The sequence below is a fragment of the Nyctereutes procyonoides genome, unplaced genomic scaffold (assembly GCF_905146905.1).
Source record: "Nyctereutes procyonoides isolate TBG_1078 unplaced genomic scaffold, NYPRO_anot_genome, whole genome shotgun sequence".
Lineage (NCBI taxonomy): Eukaryota > Metazoa > Chordata > Mammalia > Carnivora > Canidae > Nyctereutes > Nyctereutes procyonoides.
This window is the reverse complement of record NW_026575028.1, coordinates 730,402-757,482: the sequence shown is the minus strand read 5'-3', so window position 1 is coordinate 757,482 and position 27,081 is coordinate 730,402. Positions and strand designations below refer to the sequence as shown.

At 45.2% G+C, this 27,081-nt stretch overlaps 1 protein-coding gene across 4 annotated transcripts in view; it reads right to left on the bottom strand.

The window, feature by feature from the left end:
- BID (BH3 interacting domain death agonist) overlaps positions 1-27,081 on the bottom strand; it is a 38,044-nt gene that overhangs the window by 7,272 nt on the left and 3,691 nt on the right. For 3 of the 4 annotated variants that reach the window (XM_055315400.1, XM_055315402.1, XM_055315399.1), the window contains exons 2-3: positions 3,539-3,614; positions 632-842 (exon numbers count right to left, since the gene is read on the bottom strand). In XM_055315400.1, the coding sequence (XP_055171375.1) occupies positions 632-842; positions 3,539-3,550 (223 nt within the window). In that variant the 5' untranslated portion in view covers positions 3,551-3,614. Of the gene's footprint in view, positions 1-631; positions 843-3,538; positions 3,615-18,856; positions 19,047-27,081 lie in introns of all 4 variants that reach the window. The other variant, XM_055315401.1, reaches the window with a different exon arrangement.

The window sequence follows — 27,081 nt, the reverse complement described above, 5'->3', positions numbered from 1 at the left end:
GGGAGCTGATCCTCACATGCTTCTCAGTCCTGATTCACCAGCCTTCGGCTCAGGATGGCCTCCATCTGTGGAGGCTGCACCAATGGCAAAGAGGAGTAGAATGGGAAGTTGGAAGGGGTAGCACAGGGAGGAGGGTGAGAAAAGGTGAGGCAATCTTGGAAACCATGATATGCTGGGAGAACTGATCCTGGGAGGACACCGGAGCCCAGCTCAAGAAGAGAGGCCTGGCTCCAAGTTCTGGCTCGACCGTGCCCTGCAGTTGTTTGATCTGGGGTTCGTCATTTACCCATTCAGTGTCCTCACCTGGAAATTAGGTTCAGAACACTTCAATACCCTAGGTGTGTTGTAGATAATCACAGCACAATACATAGGAAAGTAAAAGCATAAGGTACTGTACAAAGAATCATCATAAACAGTGGATTTCAACTGACTGGAAACTCGGGCGGGCCTGCTCCCCCGGAGTCCTCAGGTACAGACCAAACCACCGTATGACACAAATATCCACAGTGGATTGAACCCAGGGAAGCGGAGACTGAGCCCGAAGGTCCCCTCCAGGACTTTGGTTCCCTCGATGTTCCTGGAGACAGCAAAGCCCATATCTGGGGCAGAGGAGGCCGCACCACATGCCTACCTCTCGCCCCACCATCCAGGAAGTAGCTGCACCGGTTGCCATCTGTCTGTAGCTCATCGTCGTGGTCCTCCTTCAGGTAAGCTGGCACGGGCAGTTCTCGGCCCAACAGCTCCAACTCTTCGTGGAAGTTATAGTTGGAGCAGTTTTGGAGGAAGCCAAACACTAGCAAATTGGTGATACGCTCATCCTGGGGGCCTGAGCCATTGCTCACCTAAGAGAAAAAGGGAGTCAGGGAAATGTGAGGGAACCTGGTCCAGGGCCAGAGGCCCTGCCTGCAGCTGAGCTGGGGGCAGCTGGGCCTGAAACAGTCTCATGGCCCAAGATGTCTGAATGACCCTGTGGAGACAAGAGGACCCAGTAGGCAGATGCCACATTTGCAATGCCTTGCTTTTGGAGGAGGAAGTTCCAAAGGCTGCTTCAGGGAAGTTGGCAAATATCATTTAGATGCCATCCTTACACCGACATGCTTTTGCTAACTCCCGTGTATTTTTCAGCAACTTCAGTCCCCCTACCACCTATGCATCCAGCAGTCAGAAGCTCTTTTTCATAATCTCCTTTGTCAGCCAAGATGCTATTGTGCAACTAGATTTCCCATAAATACTGGGCAGTAGTGACCACAGATAACACCTGACTTTGGGCAGGCTGGTTTGCTTCAGGAGGATATGCCCTTTCACTACAGTCCAAATATAGAAGGATGGCTCCTGCTCCAACGTGAGGGGCTGGCCATCTCCACTCGCGACCTCTCCATCCACCAGCACCACTCAGTTCAGCATCTCTACTCTGGAGCCAGGAGGGACATTTCTGGGGTACTGACTGAATTTGGGACAGTGTTCTTGGCAAACAAAGGTGAGTACTTGTACCAGGGGCGGAGCCATCAGAGACCTAGAATGAAAGGGGGAATCATCCACAAGACTAGGGATATACTGAGATCTGCCCAGACAAATGTAAAACATACCTACTCAACTGTAAGAGCAGCTTAGTAGAAGATGATGAAGGTGCTGGTCACATTTATTTCTGTCTTCTAAGTCCTTAATATTTTTCATTAAAAAATTTCAGGAAACTTTTAGGATGGTTTTTAAAGGACAAATTGTTTTAAATAAATGAAATGCATAAAACACAGAGCTTATGTATTGTTATTGTTATTCAGCCATTCCTTTTCCGGAATTATTTCTTAAAAGGGGGAAAATATCACATAAACACTCTACTGTATCAAATACTTATGATTCCTGTATGGTGAGGCCAGGTGGCATAAGACAGCTTAGAAACTCAAGAACATCTTTCATTTCTACCTTAATAAGATGTCCTGGCTAGAAGAGAAGAAAGGAGGGCTGGGGTAGGGGTGTGGGCTAAATTACCACACACTCAAATGTTCAGTACCAGTTGGACAGACACTGTTAGATGAGTCTGGACAGACCAGACTAAACTATGTATCAGAAAGTAGGCTCAGGAGTTGATAGTATTGAATTTCAAGGACAGACAGAGCTTGTGACAAACCAAATATAAAATTGTGACCCTTGAAAAAAAAAGATTTATTTATTTGTGAGAGAGGAAGCACAAGTAGGAGGGGTAGAGGGAGAGGGAGAGAATCTCAAGGAGACTCCCTGCTGAGCACAGAGCCCAACACAAGGCTGGATCTTACGACTTGAGCTAAGTTGGATGCTCAACTGACTGTGCCACCCAAGTGCCCAACTATGACCCTTTTTGATCTTCTAGTGATAAAAGTTGGATGTTTCAGAAGATGCAAGGACTTAACAGCTATTTATCCTTTTAAATCACAGAAAAAAGTATGTTAAGAGAAATGATCAAGGGGCTACTGGGTGGCTCAATTGGCTAAGCGGCTGGCTGACTCAGTCCATTAAGTGTCCTACTCTTGATCTCAGCTCAAATCTTGATCTCAGGGTCATGAGTTCAAGCTCAGTGTTGCGCTCCACACTGGGTGTGGAACCTACTTGAAAGAATGAATGAATGAATGAATGAATGATAAACCACAGTATAGCAGTAGACTTGCTCTACAAGAAAAACTAAGGGAAATGTTAATAATTACATGTAGAAGACAAGAATGGGCAGGGTTAAACGGCACCAAACAGAAGGGAAGTTTGGATACAGAGAGCAGACCTTCATTAGGACACGAGAAGCTGCTGAAGTCTTTTGGCCAAGCAGTTACCATCTCTGCTGAGCCCACCATGTCTCAGGCCCTCTAGCCACCAAGCTGAAAACCACATGGTTCCCACCCTTCAGGAGAATATTCAACTACACATTAAGAACCTTCCAGGTGCCAGATGTTGCTATGTTTAGGGATTCAGAAACTGTGGGCCAAGTTTACTAACCACCAAATCCTTAGATTTTCTGCAGATACCTCCCACAATGGCCGGTGAGAAAAGGTTGATGCACACAGTGTGGACACAGAAGAGCCCCTAGTGTTGGAGGCCTCTACAGAAGTTGGCAAAGAAAGGAAGCAGAAAGACTCTATTATAAGAAGATGAATAAAGAGCTTTTAACATGATATGCTATAATTTTCTCTTCCAACTAGTTAAAAGGTAAATACAGAGAAGGCAATTTAGGTATCATCCTGTTGAAGCCAGGGCAGTGACCTATAAGACCTCAGGGTGATCGCCCCAAAGAACTCTAAAGCTTCTAAATGGTTCTGAATCAGAAAGTTGCCTTGCCCTTCCAGTGCACGACCAGGCACAAGGTGGAAGGAAGAAGCCAAGGAGACAAGATAGGTCTTTGTTTTCTTTTCTTTACTGTGCTCCAGTAAGTTGTGAATGTGAGGTTCCTCTCTGCAGCACTGCCACAGGAGGGGTCAGCTGGGTCCACACTGACAGCACACACACAAAGGACAAGCTGGTCCCAGTCACCCTCACTCCCCTCCCAAAGCATTCCTCCAGAAGAAGCCCAAGGGCTGACCTTAGACTCCATGGCACAGGCAGCCTTGCAGGGCTCTGACTTGCTTCTGGCTCTGTGGACGTCCCAAGTCAGCGGCCTGGAAAAGGACACACAGACACACAGGGTAGGCAGCTGTTCCCTGCAGAGATAACCCCTCCAGAACCTTCAGAAAAGAAGGGAGCCATCCTGGGCCGGGCTCAAAGGCAGTCTCCAGCCACGGCAGACAAGCCACACCCCACCCAGCCCAACCACACTCACCCAGGCTGCTCCCTTCTCTGCATGGAACCTGGCAGCAACTGAGTGAGCACACTTTGGGGTTTTCCTCATTATAGACACTTGCCAAGGCACTGATTGCTCCAAGGGTCAGTCCTCAACCTCAGAGTTCAGCCCTCCCACCTGCAGCTCCTGGTCACAAGACCTCACTGATGAGGCAAACAGGGCAGTCTAGCTTATGAATTATTTTGAAGCGAATACTTATATTAGTGCATTTCCTACAAGAATAAAGTTAGCTGGGGCGCCTGGGTGGCATGGTTGGTTAAGCATCTGACTCTTGGTTTCGGCTCAGGTTGTGATCTCAGGGTCGTGAGATGGAGTCCCAAGTAGGCTCAGGCTCAATGCCACGTCTGCTTGGGTTTCCCTCTGCCCTTTCCCACCCTCCACTGCGCTTTCTCTCAAATAAATATAATCTTAAGAAGAAGAAGGAGAGGAAGAAGAAGGAGAAGAAAGTTAGCCAATAAAGTACACCGAGAAGTTTTCAAGGACTATTTTATTACTACGACCACTAATACAAGCACTATACAACCCTTCCTTCAGCACGCAACTATCCTCAGAGCATTCACATTAACTCTTTTGTTCCACACAACTCTGCTGAGAAGTAGGTGCACTGTGCTCTGTGCACTGTGTTGATCCTGACTTAAGGGGATGAGAGAATAAGGTTTGGGGAGTAAGAGACAGCTAGACAGGCCAGTTCTCTCCCCAGGCCACATGGTTTCAATGGCGTTCATACAGTAAGAGCTCTTATCAAATGTATATAAAGAAAAAGAAGCTTTGAAAACAAGATGTTTTCTTACCATTTGGTGGCCAAGAGAGAAAGAAAAAAGAAGGAAAGAGACTATATATTTGACAATTACACAAAAGATTAAAGCTCCTTTATGGCAGGTATTCCAAACTAAATAACCCATCATAAACAACTAACCAACAAAAGGCAACTGGGGATTGAGGTCAAAAAGATTATGCCCATGAAGTGGAACATACATTACATGAAAAGGATGAGAGCTACGCTTGCATCAGTACAGAGAGATATCCAAAACAGACTGAACAATGGTTTCTACAATCCTATCTTAAAATGTATTTGCCTGTGTATGTGTGTTTACACACAATATTAGGTTGAACCAAATGAAACAAACACTTTGTAGGGTAAAAATAGCCAAATCTGGCAATTTTATCTTGGTTCTTAAACACAGAAGAGATTTAAAAAAAAAAAAAAAAAACAAGAATAGACAAGGCACTCCTCTGTAGGAAGCAAGGGTGAGGCCCCCACATGCACGTGAAAAGGAAGCTAGAACAAGACCAGCACCAATGGAAGACAGGCCTTCTGCCACTAAGCAGCCACGCACATCTCTGGGACACAGTTACTCTCAGATCTGCCCATCTCTCTGTCTCGGGTGCTCCTGTCAGCCGTCAGGTCATGCGAAGCTAGAGGCTGCACCCCCACCCTCATGCTGGGAATCTGGAAGAGCCCCCACCCTGCTCCTGGCTGAGTGAGGGGAAAGGGGGCCCAGAGCAAAGGACTCATTCACGGGTATTTAGACAGACAGGGAACCAGCAAGAACACTGCATTATGGGTGGTCTACAGGCCCTCCATGGGGCACGAGGCAAGAGCTGGAGCAATGATCAGAATCAGGACAAGAACAAACCAGAAACGTCCCTCAGGAAAATAGGCCAAACCATGAAGCCAAACCATGTCGATACGTTGTTTGATGCCAATCCAGAGGTGCAGTGAACACAACCCTGGCCTCCACCTCATTCTCTCAAGAAATAATTCGCATGTGGGGCACCCAGGTGGCTCAGTCAGTCAAGTGTCCCACTCCTGGTTTCTGCTCAGGTCACGATCTCAGGGTCCAAAGAAGGAGCCCTGTGGCCAGCTCTGCATGCAGCAGAGTCCCCTGGAAGGTTCTCTCCCTTCGTCTCTGCCCCCATGCATGCCCATGCCCACTCGCTCTCTCTCAAATAAATCTCTGTAAAATTGGGGGGGGGGGAGAATTCACACAAACATTTAATTGATTTTCTCCAGATTCTGATACTGTGAAAATAAAAGGAAACCTTGGTTAGAATGGAGTCAAGGCCAGCAGGAGCCAACCAACTCCCCATGAATGTCAGACCCAACAGGGAGAGACAGTGCCTGCAAGGCCCGACTTTACCACCTAGTACCACAGCAGAAGGAAGGCTTTCCTCTGGTGCAGCAACAACGCAGCCAACGAGAGGCTAGCACGAGTCACCAGTGAGAGGCCAATATACTCAGACTCCTGCTTTCCTCCTTAAAAATGGGTTTTTTGCTTTCAGCAGCCTCCCAGCTTCCCCCAGCAGTCCTCTCCTTTGCTTTGTGAATTACTGTGGTTTTGCCCTAACTTGCAATGTGCTAAACAAACACTCATTGGACATGTTCACGAGAAATTCCAGTAGCTTCTCCTAAGCTGTTGACTGGAGCAAAATTTAGGCTTGCACAGAAGGCCTGATGAACCTGTCCATAACCATGACAATCAACTCTACAAGGTTTTTAAAGAAAGTTCTGGTCTTCTTTTGATGTGAATCTACCAGGGCAGCATTTAATTCGGTTAAAAAAAAAAATTCTGTTTGTTAATGGGCTGGTTTTTCTCTTTGAGTTAAAAAGGACTAAGATGGAATGGGAAACTACATCTGCTCCAGATTCAGTTAATTTGCCAGAGCCACTGGCTCACATCCAGGTCAGTCACCTCAAAGGAAGACTGCTAAAATTCTCACTTTGCAACATCAGCAAATGCAGTTTCTAAACAAACCCAAAACATCATTTCTGCTCTTGTTGCAAAGAGTCAGGCCACTAGAAAAAAGACTCTTACAAACTCAAGCTCTCCAAGGGCTTTAGCCCCAAAGCCAGACTTTCTGGGATCCTGTTTCCCAAAAATGAGGCTCCAGGGAGCCACAGGGGCTCTTCCCAATCCTCCCTCTTAACTGGCTTGGAGAAACCACTCTCTGGACCAGGAATTAACATCCTTGTGTCCACACTAAGAGAGCTCTACTCTCGGTGCTCAACCCCACAGCCTCTACCGCCGAGTACAGGAACACTTTTTCCGACAGGCAGGGTCTCTCATAAGCCTCCACAGGTTCCTGTTTCTGAACCTATTTCCTTTGTCTGGACCCTTTCAGAGATACACAACCTTTTCTCCTTCCACCCTTCTTCACTTGCTGGGCTGCGATTTTTTTAGAAAAGTACCAGACTGGAATTTCTTTCTCCCCAAAGGAGTAAGTAATTCTAAAATTTGGCAATAGTAATCAAAACAGCCAGCCAGAAAAATTAGATGATCCTTTGACATCTTTTTTTTTAATTTTAAAAAATTAGATGTTCCTTCTCCGATGGCGCTATAGCCGAGTCTGGAGACATTGATCATTTATTTATATTTACTCCTATCTATCGAATCAGTTACTTTCCTCCTTATGAGCAAAATCTTCAGTTGATAATTAGCAGAATCTACAGTGTACCTCTCATCAAGATTCAAAGAGATTCCTCAAAACCTTGCTCAGCATTAATCAACACCATATAAACAAGGACACCGGAGCACTTCAAGGCATTAAGCCCGTAACTGAAGATTACCAGCCTCAAGCCTAGACCCGGGAATATCCCTGTTTTACCTGTGAGAAAACCCAGCGGCCAAGGAGGGAAGTCTGTCCAGGACCTCAGAGCAATAAATAACATTGGTATCCCACGGCACTCTGTTGTCCCTAACTCCCATATGCTACTGAGATCCATTTCTACTGAAAGCAGATTTTTCTTCACCATAATTGATCTATGCAGTGATCATAGAGTAAAAGATCCAGTGATCTGGAGTAAAAGAACTCCAGATCTATGCACTATTCCCAGTGTCTCTGTTGATAAAGAGGAAAATGCTAAATACCATGCTGGCTGCGTTACTGCAAATCCTGAAGTCACTGAGCAGCACTGTTACCCCCAGCCGTGTCAGCCCAGCACGATGAGCTACACGCCCTTACTGAAGCTTGCACTTTAGCCAAGGGTATAAACCTGCAAACATTTACAGCAATTATCCATAGGCTTCTGGAGCAGCTCATGACTTTGAAATATTATGAAAACCACGAAGTGTCCTTATCTCCAATGGAGATACAATTTTAAAAGACTCCTATGTCCACAATTTATTAGATGCCATGCTTTTACTGGCTGTTCCAGCTATTAAGGTTCCTGGGCTCAACTCCCAGACTCCACTCCATAGAATTCAAAGGAAACCACCTGGCTGACAGTTTCACAAAAAAACAAAAACAAAAACCATACTCTCAAGGAAACCAGTAGTCAAATCTCTGTCGTGTTCCACAAGGATATCCTCACAAATGCAAATTTCAAAAAATTGACCACAGATACCCAATTGACCCAGAGAGGAAAAAACAATATTGTGAATGTAATAATTATTAGATGGCTTGATAAAAAAAGAACTCCAGTTTGGATGAAAGAACAATCCAGCCCTACCAGAAATTCTAAAATTTCTGCTATTTACCACCGTACATTCATTAAACCGTTGGTCTACTGACAAAAGGACAACATTCGTGAACCAGTACTGACGGCGAAGCACTAATAAAGGCCGCAGAAAACTGCCCACTGCCCTGGTCCCATCTGTCCCAAGTACAATCCAGGGAAAGCTGTTCAGACAAATGGACTTTATATAGTTTCCCCATCTCATGGATATAAATAAATGTTCCAGTCACGGCTTGTGACCAAAGCTTTCCCTTTTACAATGGCAAACACTTCTCCTGTGGCTAAAATTCAGTTAGAAAAGATTATCCTTGGGGCGCCTGGGGGGCTCAGCCAGTTAAGTGTCTGATTCTTGGTTTCGGCTCAGGTCATGGTCTCATCAGGGTCGTGAGGTCAGGCCTCCGTCTGCTTGTGCTCTTTCTCTCTCAAATAAATAAAATAAATCTGAAAGAAAGAAAAGAAAAGAAAGAAAAGAAAAGAAAAGAAAAAAGAAAGAAAGAAAGAAAGAAAGAAAGAAAGAAAGAAAAGAAAGAAAGAAAGAAAGAAAGAAAGAAAGAGAAAGAAAGAAAGAAAGAAAGAAAGAAAGAAAGAAAGAAAGAAAGAAAGAAAGAAAGATGGATTATCCTTATCTGAGGAGCCTTCTCAAACTTAAGTGAACAGGGAACCTATTTTACTGATCAAGTGCTTTGACAAGTCTGTGCTGTTTGACTGGTTTTACACTTTCATTATCCATACCTTCCTGAATCCTCAGGGTTAGTCAAATACACTAACAGTAGTATTAGGACTCAGCTGGCAAGATCTTCCAAATGCCCTGGCTGAAAGCACTGCCACCAGTCCTCCCAAATCTCAGATCTACCTTATGGGTAATCATGGACTATCACCCTTTGAGATACTCACAGCACATCCAGTGCACTTGGCCCCTGCCTCCTCTAACCCACAGTTGATAAAAGGAGATATACTTCAAAATTGTAAAGGCCTAAATGCCTGTATTAAAGTTGGTAGAGCGATCTTCTCACACTGAGCTCCCAGGAGAGGACAGCCTTAAGCATCACATCTTGCAACAGGGAGATTTTATCTATTGGAAAAGACACCTCCAGAAAGACTTGACCTTATCAGAGACTGCTAACCAACTCTTATGCCATCAAACTCTAGGGGAAAGATGCCTGGATTCACAAGACACATCTAAAGAAAGCACCAGACCATGGCTGGACCTGCACACCATCTGCTGACCTGAAGGAAAGGTCTCCTGGAATTGAAGCAGTCAACACAGGGAGGAGACAGCTTTCCGTGATGTCTGGAGCAAGCTTGTATGCCTTTATCTCACTACAGCTTCTCTGTCTTCTCATGTTTGCATTTCCCAAGCCCTTGCGAAATGGGGAACCTCTTCTTTTGATTATGGCCTTTTGGAAACAACCTCATCATGATTCTGTGACTCATTTCTCACTCACTTTTTCTGGAGGGTCAAGAAGATTCACAATTCACAAAAGCCTTCTCTCATCTATACTATTAACAGACTCTGGACTCTTACCCAAATTAAAGGTCTCTGAATTTGCAACTTCAGAGGCTAGATTATCAATAAGACATTTGGCCCCAAACAGTTGTTTTGAGATATAACAGTACTATTTTAAAACCTCACTTAAGTTTTGCTGTTCTGCAGAAAGAACCTTTCTCCCAGATGTCAGAATTGAGTGCCAATAAATATTTCAGCTGGCTATTTTCAGAGGTGGAGTCCTGGCTTAGAACTGTCATACAATTTGGAATTCATGTTACTTCCTCAAAACAGAAATTAAAATATAATTATTTTAAGTTTTGTAATTTGTTGTCCAGAAGACTCTCTAAAAACAACGTATCCAATAGCATGATGCTGGTTCAGTGCTTCAAGATGATCTCCAATGCTCACAATTTGATAGAGACTAGAGGTGGGAAATGCCAAAGAGGTCTCCGTCCTAACCCTCCTAGTTACCAAATGTAGCCTTACGTGGTTTCCAACTGCTATGCACTTTCCCTCCCAAGTAGGACATGACAACCAGCGAAGGTCCTTCTCCATACTGAGGAACAAAACCACTACATGTGGAAAACCTGACTCTTGATCAGCAATGCTTTCAAAAAGAGATCTTGATCAAAAGGGGAAAATGGGAACATTAATAAAAGGAAACCTTGGTTAGAATGGAGTTAGGAGGCCAGCAGGGGGCCAGTGCCCACACCCTGCCACCTGTCAGCTGCAAAGGGCAGACCCACCTTGCTGCCACACACCCCTGACTACCTCCCAGGGAAGAAGGCAGGCCCGTACCCACCAGCCAATGAGAGCCGGTCACAGCTCAGCCAATGAAAAGCCACTATCCTTCAAATTCCCAGTCTAATCCAATGAAATTTTGTTTATAACAGCCCTCCCAACTTCTTCCTTTCCTCTGTAAGAGTGTTCCTCTCTTTTGTTCTAGGGACTTGTCTATGGCTTTGGCTTGGCTAGCTTGTCCCAAATTGCAATTTTTTGCTATTGCTGATTAGACCTATTTTTGCTGGTAAAAATAACTGGCAGTTTTATTTTAAGGTTAACAATGCATACACCTACATCTTCAGGTAGACTCTGTCTTCTACTTTCGAACTGTGATCACATTTCTGCTTCAATAGGTATTTTTCAAAAAAATGTTTTGTTTTGCAGTGGTTTGTCCTCATCCAGGGATGACTTCACTCCCCAAGGAACATGTGCAATGTCTGGAGGCATTTTTGGTTTATCTCGGGAGTGTGCTCCTGGCATCCAATGGGATTGCTGCTCAACATCCTACAGAGCAACAGGGCAGGCCCCAGAACAGAGAATTATCTAGCCCAATGTGTTAACAGTGTTGAGATTGAAAACCCTGTTCTCCCGTACATATACACCAAAATACAATTAAAGCCCTATTACTTGACACTGACAGTTTCAATTTTTTCACCATTAAAAACAGGATTACAATGAATACCACGATGTGGTGTTTTTCCTACTAAGTCCAGAATCAGAGATAATAGATGTAAAAATTCAGCGCGTGCACAGGCCTCATGGTGATCAGAGCCAACAGTGACTGTGGCTTAGCTGGGCTGTGCCCAGGTCACACAGTCCTTGGGGTCACTACCATAGTACCCTGGGGAAGTGTGGCCCAATGGAGGTCTTTAGGAAAGGGGGCTGCAGTCCCACACTCATCTGAGCAGGGCCTCAGGGGATGCAAAAACCTCCAGGGCAGAGTATCTGCTTGCATCTGGTTTACCTCTGGCTTCATTGCTTTGTTACGTAAGAAGAAAGTCAGTAAGTCACCTGTCAGCTGTCGGCATACAGGAGTGAAGAGCCACTGAAAACCTCAAAGACTCTGTGTCAACAATGACTCCACCCCTGAACCCCAATTCCTATCCAGAGTTGCCAGTAAGAAGGAAAACTCAAAGTAGCCAAGAACTGATGTCCTCTCACTTCTAAGATCCAGTGGGAAAATGGCTAGGTAGATGAGAAGGGGAAGCCGTAAGCCACTGCCTTCCCTCTGGACAAGGCTTTCCAGTTACCTAGCATGTTCACAGCCAGGGTTTCACCAGCCCTGAGACAGGTGTCTCAGGTGTCTGTGATGGGTGCAACCTGGGACTTGACATTCTGCACAGCTGATTCCTGGGAGACCCTCTCTCCCCAACCCTGATCAGTCTAGGCCTCTGAGGTGCAGGGAAGGCAAATATCATTACTCCTCACAGGATGCCAGCAACCACCATGTACCAACGACATCCAAATACACCAGCCACAGTGCCAGGGTCACCTCTGCTTGCAGCCTTCTCTCTGTTCTTCATGACATCCCTGTAAAGACAGCACTTCTCCTCAAATTTCAGAATTGAGGCTAAGGCCTGAGGCTGCCCAATGAGAGCAGGGAACACCTCAACAGCTACAGAGATGCCCAAGCTAACTGTTATCAGGAAGGCTTCCAGTCAATGGTAGGCTATTAGCAGCTAAGTTTCTGGGGAGTCAAAAGTTATATGTAGGTTTCTGATGGGGGAGTGCTGGAAGTGCGGGAGCTGGCACCTCTACCCCCATGTTGTTCTAAGGTCAACTGTGCATGTGAGATGTTCACCTTAAAAAAATTAAACCGCTAAGGCAAACCATAGACAAGCCCTCTGCAAGAAGAACGCTTGGAGGGGAAAGGGCCATTATAAACAAAAAATCCACTGTAGTAAACTGGGGGCTTCTCTGTGTCTAAGTTATGACAGCCTCTCACTGGCTGGGTTCACTTGTCCTCTCATCCGCCCTCCTGCTGGGGCAGGACAGTAAGCATGGACCTTCATATACCTCTCTTCCTACTAGGGTTGCACCTGGAGTGCCCCCTGCTGGCCTCCTGACTCTACATGAGTGAGGTTTTCCTTTATTTTCACTAGATCTAAATCTATTTATATTTTATAGCTGTATCTTTTTATAGCTAAATATATATGTATAAGATATATTTATATCCATTTTTATAGATAGAACTAGGTCTTCTATATACAGTTGTCCCTTGAACACCGTGGGGATTAGGGGTACTGATGCCTATGCAGTCAAAAATCCACATATAACTTTTTAACTCCCCCAAAACTGAACTACTAATAGCCTAATGCTGACCAGAAGCCTTACTGGTAACATAAACAGTTGATTAACACATACTTTGCCTATTATATGTATGATATATTGTATTCCTATAAAAAAGTAAGCTAGAGGGGCACCTGAGTGGCTCAGTCGGTTAAGTGTCCAACTCTTGATTTCAGCTCAGGTCATGATCTCAGGGTTGTGAGATCTAGCCCCACATCGGGTTCCGTACTGAGTGTGGATCCTGCTTGGAATTCTCTCTCTCCTCTCCCTCTGTTTCTTACCCCATTGTCACTCTCTCTAAAATGAATAAATCTAACCTTTACATTGACAGATGAATGGATAAAGATGTGGTCTACATATACAATGGGATATTACTCAGCCATCAGAAAGGCTGAATACCCACCATTTCCTTCGACGTGGATGGAGCTGGAGAGTATTATGCTGAGTGAAGTAAGTAAATCGGAGGACAAACATTATATGGTCTCATTCATTCAGGGAATATTAAAAATACTGAAAGAGATTATAGGGGAGAGGAGGGGAACTGAGTGGGAAATATCAGAGGGTGACAGAACATGAGAGACTCCTAACTCTGGGAAATGAACAAGGGGTAGTGGAAGGGGAGGTGGGAGGGGAGATGGGGTGACTTGGGTGACAGGCACCGAGAGGGACACTTGATGGGATGAGCACTGGGTGTTATATGTGTTGGCAAATCGAACTCCAATAAAAAAAACAATTTTTAAATCTAACTTTTAAAAAAATTTATTTTTTAAAGATTTTATTTATTTACCCATGAGAGACACACACACAGAGAGAGGCAGAGACACAGGCAGAGGAGAAGCAGGCTCCATGCAGGGAGCCCGATGCGGAACTCGATCCCGGGTCTCCAAGATCACACCCAGGGCTGCAGGCAGCACTAAACCGCCGCGCCACCGGGGCTGCCCTAAATCTAACTTTTTAAAAAATTTTAAAATTGGGCCATCTGGGTGGCTCAGTTGTTGAGAGTCTGCCTTTGGCTCAGGTTGTGATCCTGGGGTCCTGGGATCAAGTTCCACGTCGGGCTCCTTGCAGAGAGCCTGCTTCTCCCTCTGCCTATGTCTCTGCCTCTGCCTCTCTCTGTGTGTCTCTCATCGATCAATAAATAAAATCTTTAAAAAAATAATAAAATAAATTTTAAAAATTTTAAATTAAAGTAAGCTAGAAAAAAGGAAATGTCATCAAGAAAATCATCAGGAGGGCACCTGGGTGGCTCAAGTCTGTCAGGCGTCTGCCTTCAGTTCAGGTCATGATCCCAGGGTCCTGGGATGGAGCCCCAAATCAGGCTCCCTGCTCAGTGGAGAGCCTGCTTCTCCCTTTCCAGCTCCCCCTGCTCATGCTCTGTCAAATAAATAAATAAAATCCTAAAAAAAAAAAAAAAAAGCAGGGGGCAGCTCGGGTGGCTCAGCGGTTTAGCGCTGCCTTCAGCCCAGGGCCTGATCCTGGAGACCCGGGATCGAGTCCCACATTGGGCTCCCTGCATGGAGCCTGCTTCTCGCTCTACCTCTCTCTCTCTCTGTGTCTCTCATGAATAAATAAACAAAATCTTTAAAAAAAATCCGGAAGATACGCTTACAGTACTGCACTGTATTCATCAATGCCTAAATTTATGTATGGAAAAAATCCACATCTAAGTGGACCAGCACAGTTCAAACCCATGTTGTTCAAAGGTCAGCTGTATATCTACGAAAATGGACATACTTTTTTTTCTGATCCAGACTGGAGATTCAGAAGAGAAAGTGCTATCTGAAAAAGATAGGGGCAGGGAAGGGAGTTCACTTTTCTGGGCCTTGGTGTCCTCCTCAGAAAAATGCTGAGTTTGAAAAAGGCTGATTTCCTTATTCTTTTCCTTCTTAAATGAACACATATTAAAGAGTTTATTTGGGCAGCCCCAGTGGCACAGCGGTTTAGCACCGCCTGCAGCCCAGGGCGTGATCCAGGAGACCCTGGATCGAGTTCCACATCGGGCTCTCTGCATGGAGCCTGCTTCTTCCTCTGCCTGTGTCTCTGTCTCTATGAATAAATAAATAAAATCTTTAAAATAAAAAAAAAGCTTATTTAACCCATTTAATGGAGGAAACAGTAAAATGTTAAAACCACTCAAAGGAATCAACGATCCAGCCACAGGCAGTGGGAAAGCTGAAATTAATTTACAAATGGACCCAAAACTAAATATCCACAAGGTATTCCACTGGACAGTTCATTTGCATTTCTATGAACAACCATTTGCATTATATCAGTTTTCTGCAACTTACAAAGACATAGGATAACTCAAAGACAATAGAAAACAAAGAAAACCTAAAAGGGGGCACTAGTCAGAACTTCAGGTTGGTTTTATTTCCCATTTCAAAGTCATGATTTTTCCTGACAGTCCTCCTGCCTATAATAATAATCTCAAAGATTGTTCTTTGACATAAGTAAGGGCTGGTCTCATTCCACACGCCTGATAATTTAATTTACATCAGTGAAGCAAGAGTGTTCACTGACCAGTTAAACCTCCATAAGTTTCTTTTACACAAATATAAAGCACAAAATATTGAATTGTTAAGGCCACAAAATCAACTTTTAACCGAGACTTTTGTGAGTAATCTCGGGAGGAACTTTTTTTTTTTTTTTTTTTTTTTTTTATGATAGTCACACAGAGAGAGAGAGAGGCAGAGACACAGGCAGAGGGAGAAGCAGGCTCCATGCACCGGGAGCCGATGTGGGATTCGATCCCGGGTCTCCAGAATCATGCCCTGGGCCAAAGGCAGGCGCCAAACCGCTGCGCCACCCAGGGATCCCGGAACTTTTTTTTTTTTTTAAGATTTTATTTATTCATGAGAGACACAGAGAGAGAGAGAGGCAAAGACACAGGCAGAGGGAGAAGCAGGCTCCATGCAGGGAGCCCGACTCGGGACTCAATCCCGGCCCCCAGGATCACACCCCAGGCTGAAGGCAGCGCTAAACCGCTGGGCCACCGGGGGTGCCCTCGGGTGGGACTTTTAAACACCTGATTTGTGATCCTGAGGGCAGGAAACCAAGCCTCAGCAACTGCAGCAGGTTTCACAGGCAGTTCCTTTCAATGTGACTGAATCCCCCTGTGGAAAGAAAGGAAGCCCAACCGACTGGGAACAAAGGCTGTTTATCCAGACACTTGCATTTGGCAGACTCTCAAAGGCAGGCAGAGGAGTGCAAAGACTTACAGGGAAGAAAAGGAGGGGGCTTCAGGTGTGCCCCAACTGGAGGCTGGCAGCAGACCCTAAAGTGATTGGTTAGGGGTGCATATTTGGCCTTTTCTGGATGGTCCTAAGTTGGAAGCAAGGACAAACAGTAGGAAACCAGTTATTAATGAGGGCCATTAGGGGCCAATTGTTAGAGAAGTTATTTTTAGCTTTCTGGATTGTCACCAGAGACAGACGTCTGATTTCTAGCAGGCTGCCTTCCTGAACTAGCTACCACGTAAGGAGGGGTTAGTTTCCTGGGCAGGCTGCTGCAGGTTGTGGGTTCTGCTATTACATACGGTCTGGCTATGTCCATGTGTAGACTCAGTCTCTTGCCTCTCTTATTCAGGCCCACCAAGTATCTTAAATTCCCTGGCCTGGCAGGAAGTGACCTTCCTAACACCCTGTAAGCTAGGGCCCTAGAAGCCAGGGGCCAGGCAGGGTTCCTGGAAGGGCTTTGAAGGCACTGGCTCCATAGAGTGAAAAGTGGTTTGTCATAGCGGATTCCATGAGCATCATACAGAAATATGACATTCCAAGTAAGGCCCTGGTTAAGCTTATCAGTTTGTCCAATTATATCCTGGTTTTAAAAAAAGTACAGTATGGCAGTTTTGAGGCCAAACGCTTGGTTCCTGGACCTGTTTTGAAAGCATAAGCAGAACTATAGTTGTATTAATTGCTTTATTAACTCAGCTCCACTTTGTTATGTTCCCTAGTTATGTTTCATGCATGATCAGTTATTAACTTTACCTTTTTATCCCTACACCCTGTTTACTCATGGATTGTAGAAACCTAATGGGGACCAGATGTTAACCTCTGTCTTGATGTACCAAGTCCCAAATACTGCCTCACTCTTCAGAAGATTGCTCACCTCCAGATTGTTTTGAGACCCATGCCCTTAAGGTTTCAAGAAACCCCTTAACCTCCACTCAAATATATATGCTATCCCTAGGCTCAATAGTGCCACACAGCCTTGGGAATGATCCCCTGATTTTCTGGAGTGCCCTTCTGATAATAATAATTGCCCTTCCTTTGCTTCAAAACCTCAGACATTGGATTACTGTGTATCAGGTGCACAGACAAGTCTGAGTTTGGTAACAGTTACTCAACAAATCATACACAAAATTACCATATGATTTAATTCATACAATATTCTATTACTCTGCTTCTGGGCATATACACAAAAGAAGTGAAAGCAGGGATTCAAACAGATATATGTACACCGATACGAACAGCAGCAGGATTTACAAAAGCTAAGCAAGTGTCCATAGATGGGTGGATGGATAAACAAAGCATGGTTTTATCCATATGATGGTACAGTATTCAGCTTCAAAAAGAAAGAACATTCTTTTTTTTTTCCCAAAGGAAAGAACATTCTGACACATGATACAACATGTATGAACCTTGAGGACATTACATGAAATAAGCAAAATAAGCCAGCTACAAACGGGGAGATACTATATAATTTCACGTATATAAGGTGCCTAGAGTAGTCAGCTTCTCAGGCAGAAAGTAGACTGGTGGTTGCCAAGGGCTGAGGCGGGGGGGGGGGGAGGGAGGAAATGGGGAGCCACTGTTCAAGGGGTACGGAATTTCAGCTGGAAAGATGAAAAAATTCTGGACATGGGCGCTGGTGATGGTTGTACACTACACTGCACAGTTCCACTTAGATGAGGAATTATTCCTGTTTTAGAAAATTATTAGTTCTTATTAATCCCACTGAACTGTACACTTAAAATGGTTCAAATGGTCAATTTTATATTGTATCTGTTTTACTATAATTTTTCTAAAGATTTTACTTTTAAGTCATCTCTACACCTGGGTGTAGAGTGTGAGTTCGAGTGTGGGGCTCGAACTCACAACCCTGAGACCAAGAGTCGCATGCTGTACTGATTGAGCCCGCCAGGAACCCTGCCACAGATTTTTTTAAACGGACAGATTCTGGGGCGCCTGGGTGGCTCAGTGGTTGAGCGTCTGCCTTCAGCTCAGGTTGTGATCCCAGGGTCCTGGGATCGAGTCCTGCATCAGGCTCCCTGCTCAGTGGGGAGTGTGCTTCTCCCTCTCCCTCTGCCCCTGCCTCTACTTGTGTGCTCTGTCTCTGTCAAATGAATAAATGAAATCTTTTAAAAAAAATAAAATAAATGAACAGATTCTTCTTAGTGAACCTATGCGAATAGCAGCACACAATTTTGGGAGACTTCACAGGAATTCCAGGGCAGGGTGTAGGGGCAGGTGGGGGAGGTGGAGCAGGAGGGCAGCAGAAAACTAGGTATCATTTTAAAATGTTTCATTTCAGGGGCAGCCCTGGTGGCTCAGCGGTTTAGTGCCGCCTTCAGCCTAGGGCATGATCCCAGAGACCCGGGATCGGGTCCCATGTTGGGCTCCCTGCGTGGAGCCTGCTTCTCCCTCTGCCTGTGTCTCTCTATCTCTATCTCTCTGTCCCTCATAAGTAAATAAATTTTAAAAATCTTAAAAAAATAAAAATAAAATTTGGGATCCCTGGGTGGCTCAGTGGTTTAGCGCCTGCCTTCGGGCCAGGGCATGATCCTGGGGTCCCAGGATCGAGTCCCATGTCAGGCTCCCTGCATGGAGCCTGCTTCTCCCTCTGCCTGTGTCTCTACCTCTCTCTCTAGGTCTCTCATGAATAAATAAATAAAATCTTAAAAATAAATAAATAAATTAATTAATTAATTAATTAATTAATTAATTAAAATAAAATAAACTTTTTCATTTCAGTTTCCCAAAGCAGAATCTACTAAACTGTTACAGACTATAGACAGTTTAAGAAGGAGAGTTTCTGCCTGTACCTAGAAAATGGAAACGAGGGGCGGGTGGTTCAGCGGGTAGGCGACTGCCTTCGGCTTGGGTCATGGTCCTGGGTCCTGGGATGGGGCCCCTTGTTGGGCTTCTTGCTCACAGGAGGGGCTTGCTTCTCCCTCTGCCCCTCCCCCTGCTCATGCGCTGGTGCTCTCTTTCTCTCTCTCTCTCAAAGAAAATCTTTAGAAAGAAAAAAAATGGTTATGAAAACATTCACAATATTCCTAGCAAGTCACCACAGCACAGGTTCCCCGCACTGGTGTGTCGTAATCCGACAGACATCCTGTTCTGCAGTGGTTGAGGCCAGCAGTTCACCTAGAGGAAGAAATGCCCTGAAAATCCTGACTCCGCCCACTGGTGTAGTAGGAAAGTTGTTAGCCAAAACAACATTAGCTCAAAAGCCTGTGTGTTAAAGTATTGCTAGTTTAAGGTACCTGGCATCATCCTTTTTCACAAGGCTCTGATTCTGTCCTTTGTTGGAGATACACAACACACATATACACAACCCCCGCCCGCCTCACAATCATCTACGGGTGGCAGACACTTACTGGTTGTGATTAATGAATTTCTCCAACTGATAATATAAGAATGGAGGAGAGGGGATCCCTGGGTGGCTCAGCGGTTTAGCGCCTGCCTTTGGCCTGGGGTGTGATCCTGGAGTCCTGGGATGAGTCCCACGTGGGGCTACCTACATGGAGCCTGCTCCTCCCTCTGCCTGTGTCCCTGCCTCTCTCTCTCTCTGTGTGTCCATCATGCATAAATAAATAAAATCTTAAAAAAAAAAAAAGAATGGAGGACAGACAAATTCTCTTTTGGGGTATAATATGTAACTATTTCATAGCAGATTTCATCACTTTCCCCTAAGAATAAAAACATTATGGACAGAAAGGCATTCCCAGAAAGCAAACATTTTATGAAATATATTTTCATTCATTAACATTTTATCTGCACAAACGTAACCAAGGAAAGCCCAAGTGAGCACCTCTTCTGATCTGACAGCTATTCTTTTCACGCAGCCCTCACAAGAGTGGCACTTTAAACAAATCTAATTAATTTTATAGCATTTCTCTTTTTATAAGGTGAATGACCTTTGTGATTTTCCAGGGGCACTCTGAGAAATCTCAATGGCTGTTTTAGCATAACAGATATTCTGAAAAAAATCTCTGCATTTAGGGTCCAATTTTTGGAAGGCGACATCAAAAGTGTTTTCAGAGGCCACCAGGCATTTAAAATAGGATCATGGGGCTCCTGAGAAACAGAGCTGGCTCTCTATTAATAAAACTAACAAAACCTTAGTTCTTTTTTTTTTTTTTTTAAGATTTTATTTATTCTTCACACACACACAGGCAGAGGGAGAAGCAGGCTCCATGCAGGGAGCCCGACGTGGGACTCGATCCCCGGCCTCCAGGATCACACCCTGGGCTGAAGGCGGCACCAAACCGCTAAGCCATCGGGGCCGCCCCAAAACCTTAGTTCTTTCATAAATGATGAGCCTTTGTTCTTTATGGGTTTTTTTCCCTTTAAGCAATAATTTAATAAAGTATCAAAAATTATTGTTTTATAGAATCTCTGCCATCCAGTTGAATTACACCGAAAGTAAAGAATAATGTTTCATTTTGACAGAAAGGCATCAGTGAGTAAACCAAGAAAGAAAAAAAAAAAAAAACCAAGAAAGCAAGACCATCAAAATAAGCAAACTTTGCCAAAGCTATGACATATATCATAGTTTCTTTTCAGATTCAGTCATTTAACAGATTTGCAGAAACATGAAACAGTGCTGTTGTCACAAAAAGTGGTGTTTTTATAAAATATAGTATTTATAAAAATTCATGTTAACAAGCAATGAGCATTGACCTTTTCAAATGAATCAACAAATACTTTAAAAGTTTCTCAGTTCTGGGGTGCCTGGGTGGCTCAGCTGGTTGAGCATCTGCCTTCAGCTCAGGTCATGACCCCAGGGTCCTGGGGACAGCCTAGCATCAGGCTCCCTGCTCACAGTGAGTCTGCATCTCCCTCTCCCTCTCCCTCTGCCCCCTGCCCAGGCTCTCTTTCTCTCTCTCTCTCTCTAATAAAATCTTTAGAAATAAATAAATAGGTTTCTCAGTTTTTATTTCAAACACAGAAAATATAATGGATAAAACTCACTTAATCAAAAACTTTTGGGGGTCCTTGATAATTTTTATGTGTAAAAGAGTCCAGAGACCAAGAAGTTTCAGAAATACTATTTTGAGGGAAAAAAAAATAACACTTTTGCTTGAAAAAGAAAAGCATATAAACAAACTTTTTCTCTGGCATCCATATTAAGTATCATTTTTAACCAAAGTAATTGACTTGTGCTCCCCAGAGAACTAGCAGTTGAGAGCTGTCACACATGAGCGCTTTAGCAGACTTGCGCAGCTCCTGAACCCAGCGTGTAACACCACTTCTCTCGCCCCCCTGCTCACACACACCCCTTTTATACCTCCTCACATCCATTACTAGCCAAAGATAAAGCATTCAAAAAAAAAAAAAAAAACCTTAAGATTATACCCAATAATCAATGTTTCAGGATTCTGCCTTATTTTAAAATTATCTAGGTAAATAACGATTATCCATTAACTCAATTTAATATTATCCCAGGTTGTAGGTTACTTAAGCTTCTTCTCCACAACACAGAGGAAAAGTCCTTAGAAATTCAAGTGCTCTGACTCTGTTCCCTCCCCCTTCCCTATCAAAGGCATGGGAACCACTGATCTAACCCATGGCTCTTCAACCCTGGCCACACTGGAATCAACTGAGAAGCTTGAAAACATACTGAGTTGACATGATCTCACATACAGAAAAGCCCAAGGAATCCAATAAAAAAAAAAACTACTGGAACTAGGAAGTGAATTCAGCAAGGTTGCAGGACATAAGTATTGTTAAGATCTATTTGTACTTCTCTACACTAGCGATAAACAACCCAAAAACGAAATTAAAATAATCACCTTTATAACAGCATCAAGAAAAAGAGAGCACTTAGGAATACAGGTAACAAAAGTAGCATAAGATTTGTACACTGAAAGCTAGAAATACTGTTGAAAGTAAAGATCTAACTAAATGAGAAGCCATGGGACTCCTGGGTGGCTCAGGAGGTTGAGCGTCTGCCCTTGGCTCAGGGCATGATCCCAGAATCCTACATCGGGCTCCCTGTGAGGAGCCTGCTTGTGTCTCTGCCTCTTTCTGTCTCTAATGAATAAATAAATAAAATCTTAAAAAAATAAATAAATGAGAAGCCATGTGATGCTTACAAACTGGGAGAATTATGGTTAAGATGGTGATACTCCCCAAAATTGACCTACAGATTCAACGCAATTCCTCTCCAACTCCCAGCTGGCTTTCTTTGCAAAAAGTTACAGATGGTTCCCATGATTCATATGGAAATATAAGATCAATAGAATAATGACAGTCCATAAATACAGGCTAATGTTTATGGTTGACAGCTCCTTGACAAAGGGGGAAGGTAAAAAGTAGTCTTTTCAACAAATGGTTCAGGCCGGCTGGGATATCCACAAGCCCCTACCTCACGTCATATACAAAAATTAACTCAACACAGATCATAGAATTAATGCAAGAACTAAAACTATACAATTCTTAGAACACAGGAATAAAACTTCATGATTTGGGTGAGGCAATTTCTTAGAAATGACGCCAAAAAAAAGTGATACAAGAAAAAAAATCAAATAAACTGGACTTCTTGAAAATTAACTCTCAGGGCACCTGGCTGGCTCAGTTGGTAGAGCATGCAACTCTTGATCTCAGGGTTATAAAAATTCAAGCCCCATGTTAGGTATAGAGACTACTGAAAAATAAAATCGGGGCAGCCCGGGTGGCTCAGTGGTTTAGTGCCACCTTCAGCCCAGGGCCTGATCCTGGAGACCCGGGATCGAGTCCCACGTCAGGCGCCCTGCATGGAGCCTGCCTCTCTCTCTCTCTCTGTGTCTCTCATGAATAAATAAAATCTTAAAAATTAAATAAAAATAAAATCGTAAAAAAAAGAAAAAAAGGAGGTGTTCCCTGCTGCACCACAGATACTCGTCAACACCAGCACCGCCTCTAGCTCCCAGAACTCCAGCTGAAGGAAAAGGCGGGGGTAGGTGAGCAGGCCTCTCTTACAGAGCAGACTGCGCGCAAACCCACCGGTAGGAGAGCACCAGGGAGCAACTGGCTACAAAAGCTGCTCACAAGAGTACACCCTCGACTAGAGGGGTGAAGAAGCCTCCTGTTAAGGCCTGGTACCGTGGCACCCCGAGAGGTCAGATGTTATCAGAAGTCCCCTGAACTTCTGACCCATAAACCTCCTTTCCAGCATCTGGTGTGAGAAATTATTCAGGACTTCAAAACATCTGCGCTTCCAGAGTGCAGCTACTGGTGCTCTGCAGGAAGCAGCCAAGGGCTACCTGGTGGGCCTCTTCAAAGACGCCAACCTGTCTGCTATCCGTGCTAAATGTGTCACAATTTGGCAGAAGACATGCAGCTAGCTCGCCGCATATGTGGAGAACGTCTGTAACCATCCACTATGATAGGAAACATTTCATTATTTGAAAAAAAAAATTCTCTTTTCCTGGGGTCAATAGGTACCTAAGTTTATGACTGCAAGTGGAAAAATAGGGTACTGGCAGTTTCTCCATTTTCATTTGTATATGAATTTTTAAATGTGGGGACACGAAGCATTAATGCAAGTCAAAATGTTTCAGTGAACACATCTCAGCAGTTCAACTTTATAGCAATTATAAATAAACTTGATAAATTTTTCTGGACAATGCCAGCACTTGGATTAGTCTACTTCTCCTTCTCCCTCTGCTCCCCTCCTCCAACTCATTTGTGCTCTCTCTTTTTTTTAAAGATTATTTATTTATTTGAGATAGAGAGAAAGAAAGCGAGAGAAAGACTGCATGAGTGGGGGCGGGAGGGGGCAGAGGGAGAAAAGCAGTCTCCCTACTGAACAGGGAACCTGACACCCTGACACGGGGCTCAATCCCAGCACCCCAGGATCATGACTTGAGCCAAAGGCAAATACTTAACCAACTGAGCCACCCAGGCACACCCCGTTCTCTCTTTCAAATAAGTAAGTAAAATCTTGAAAGAAAGAAAGAAAGAAAGAAAGAAAGAAAGAAAGAAAGAAAGAAAGAAAGAAAGAAAAGAAAAAACAACCTAATTAAAAATTGGGCAAAAGATTTGAATGGGATCCAGAGAAGACACACAAATAGCCAATAAGCACATGAAAAAACACTCAACATGATTAGCCATTACAAAAATACTAATCAAAACCACAATAAAGCCACAGGGATGGCTAGACTAAAAAAGATGGATAATAGCAAGCATTAGCAAGGATGTGGAGACACTGGACCCCCTCACACATCACTGGTGGGAATGTAAAATGAAGCAGCTTCTCTGGGAAAGTTTAGCAGTTCCTCAAACAATTCCACATGGTTACCAAATGACCTAGCAATTCTGCTCCTAGGCACATATCTAAGAGAAATAAAAACATACGCCCACAGAAGAACTTGTATCGTGAATGTTCATAGCAGCATCACCCAGAATTATTTTTTTTAAAAGTAGAAATATGGGACGCCTGGGTGGCTCAGTGGTTGAGCGTCTGCCTTTGGTTCAGGGTGTGATCCTGGGTCCTGATACTGAGTCCCATATCAGGCTCCCCGCAGGGAGCCTGCTTCTCCCTCTACCTGTGTCTCTGTTTCTCTCTCTCTCTCTCTGTCTCTCATGAATAAATAAATAAAATCTTTAAAAAATAATAAATAAATAAAGTGGTGAATTTGGGACTCCTGGATGGCTTAGCAGTTGAGCATCTGCCTTTGGCTCGGGGCGTGGTCCCGGGGTCCTGGGATCGAGTACCACATCTGCCTCTCTCTGTGTCTCTCATGAATAATAAATAAAATCTTAAAAAAAAATAAACGGGTGAATTTTAGGTTATGTGAAATATCTCAATAAAGTGGTTTTAAAAAAACAAAAGGCAACCTGAGGAAGGATGTTATAAAAAGGCAGGAGGCTCTCTGCCAGGTAACTTAGACCATTCCATCACACAGGTCCACTGTTCTACTCGGGTCTGTCACAGCCCACCATCCTGGACACCAGAGGCCTCCATCCTTGAGCCTCCTGCTTGCCCTCCCCCACCTAGGCCCTGGGCCTCAGAAAGATCTGTGCACAATGGGTGGAGCAAGATAGGCACCCCCAGAGGCTGCTCCAAAATGTCCAGGCTGGCCTCTGTCCTACAGCCTCTCCCCTCAACAGCCCTAACTGCCTTTCTCTTAGAGCTTAGTCATGGAGAAGAAAAGAGTTGTTACCAAGGCCCCGTCAGACCCCAGATCATGCCACCCTGGGGCCGAGCCAGAGCTGGCCGGCGGGGTAACTGAATGGAGCAAGAGGACAGGATGGCCACAGGTATGCACATCAGGGGCTCCCGTGGGTAAGCCACAAGCCTCCCGAGTTCTAGCAGGTTGTTTCCTCCTCTAGGCAAAGGGGCAATAACTTACATTTGGAAGGGTGCAGGGTGTGAAAATGCAGTCAATGCAGTCAGTGCAATCACTTTACACACTGTTAAGCACCATCCCAATGAGATGTTGTGACCAACAAGGGCCCTGTACTTAGCCCCCCAGGCAGCCAGGAAAGAGTCTGGGAGGTAGGATACTGCCAAGGATCCTAGGAGGTACCCCAGGGAGAAATGGAGCTTTCAAGACGTGATGAACGCCTGGGGGCCATCTGGTCTCATGGTGGGAACTCGGGGTGGGGGCAAAGGAAGCATGGTGGGCTAGAGAGGCATTCCCCTCAATGCTGTGCTGTTGCCCAGTCCAGGGGTCTGCCAGCCTGCCAACCCTACACCCTCCAAGACAGGGTGAGGAAATATCTGCTGGAAAGTTCTGAAGAGGTTCCAGTCAAGGGCCCTTTACCTCCTCATCCATAGCAGGGCCTGCCTTGATGCTAGGGTCCCCAGGGGCTGCTGGGCCCGGCCTTGGTCCTCTGTCCCCTCCCCACCAACCCCTGCTACCACACATACAAGGTGGCTGGGCCCGGAAGGTGGGAGGCCAGTCCCAAACACAGTGCCCTCCCTCACCAGAAGTTAGCACCTATGGGCACCCGGGTGGCTCAGCCCATTACGTGGCTGCCTTTAGCTCACGTCACGATCCGGGGGTCCTGAGATCAAGTCCCGTGTGGGGCTCCCTGCTCAGTGGGGAGCCTGCTCCTCCCTCTGCCTCTGCTGTTCCCCCTACTCCTGCTCTCTCTCTCTCTGATAAATAAATAAAATCTTAAAAAAAAAAAATTAAAGCTCAGAATTCCCCAAAGATGGCCTCCTCCTGTCGATCTCCAAGGAGCTGCTGGCTGGTGCAAGCGCCTCCCAGCGCGACAGCCACGCTAATGCCGAGGGGCTGTGGGTGCTGGGCTCGGCGGCTGGCCTCCTCCCACATGCAGGCCTCAAGCCTGCTTGAGGCTCACAGGGCCCGCAGAGCAATTCGGCACTTACTCCCACCCGAGGCGATCTGGTGTCACCCCCACACCGGACCCTGCCCCACCTCACCCCCAGCGACAGTGACAACCTCCTCCTCCGCTCCTGTACTCCAAGCCCTAACTGAACACTAGTCCCCTAGACTCCAGCTGGCTCTCCCTGGAAAGACAAATGGAGACGCCGAAAAGCCCCTAAGTCCCTGGGGCCCAGCAGCACTCCCAGGGCACAGAGGGACTCTCTGAAGGGGGACAGATATAGGGGAGCACAGCTGGCGCTCAGCCTGCCATGGGACCTCACTGCTCCTACGTGCAAAAAGGGACACTCTCTGCCTCGTGGGATTCTTACCCTTCGCTGTGGTTTGGCAGGGATGGAGGGCAGGGGGTGCACACAAGGGCATGGAGATCCAGGCGGGAGCCCCTGGGACACAGCCCAGGCCCGGACTGCCCGAACACATGGCTAGATGTGGGCATACACATGAGGAACACCTCACCACTGATGTTTCACATCTGCACAACTGCACACTTTGGCTGAGAATTAAAGTGAGACAATTGGTCAAATTAAACCAACTACAGATGCACAGATGCCCACGAACAGAAAAACAGCAACATCACTGCTGGCCTCAGAAAAAAGCTCAGACCCCCCCACTACGCTATCTGGAGCTCTCAAGACTGGCGTGCCCTCCACCCAGGCCACCGTACTCACTCTCCTCACTGTGACAAAAGGCGCTTCGTCAAGCAT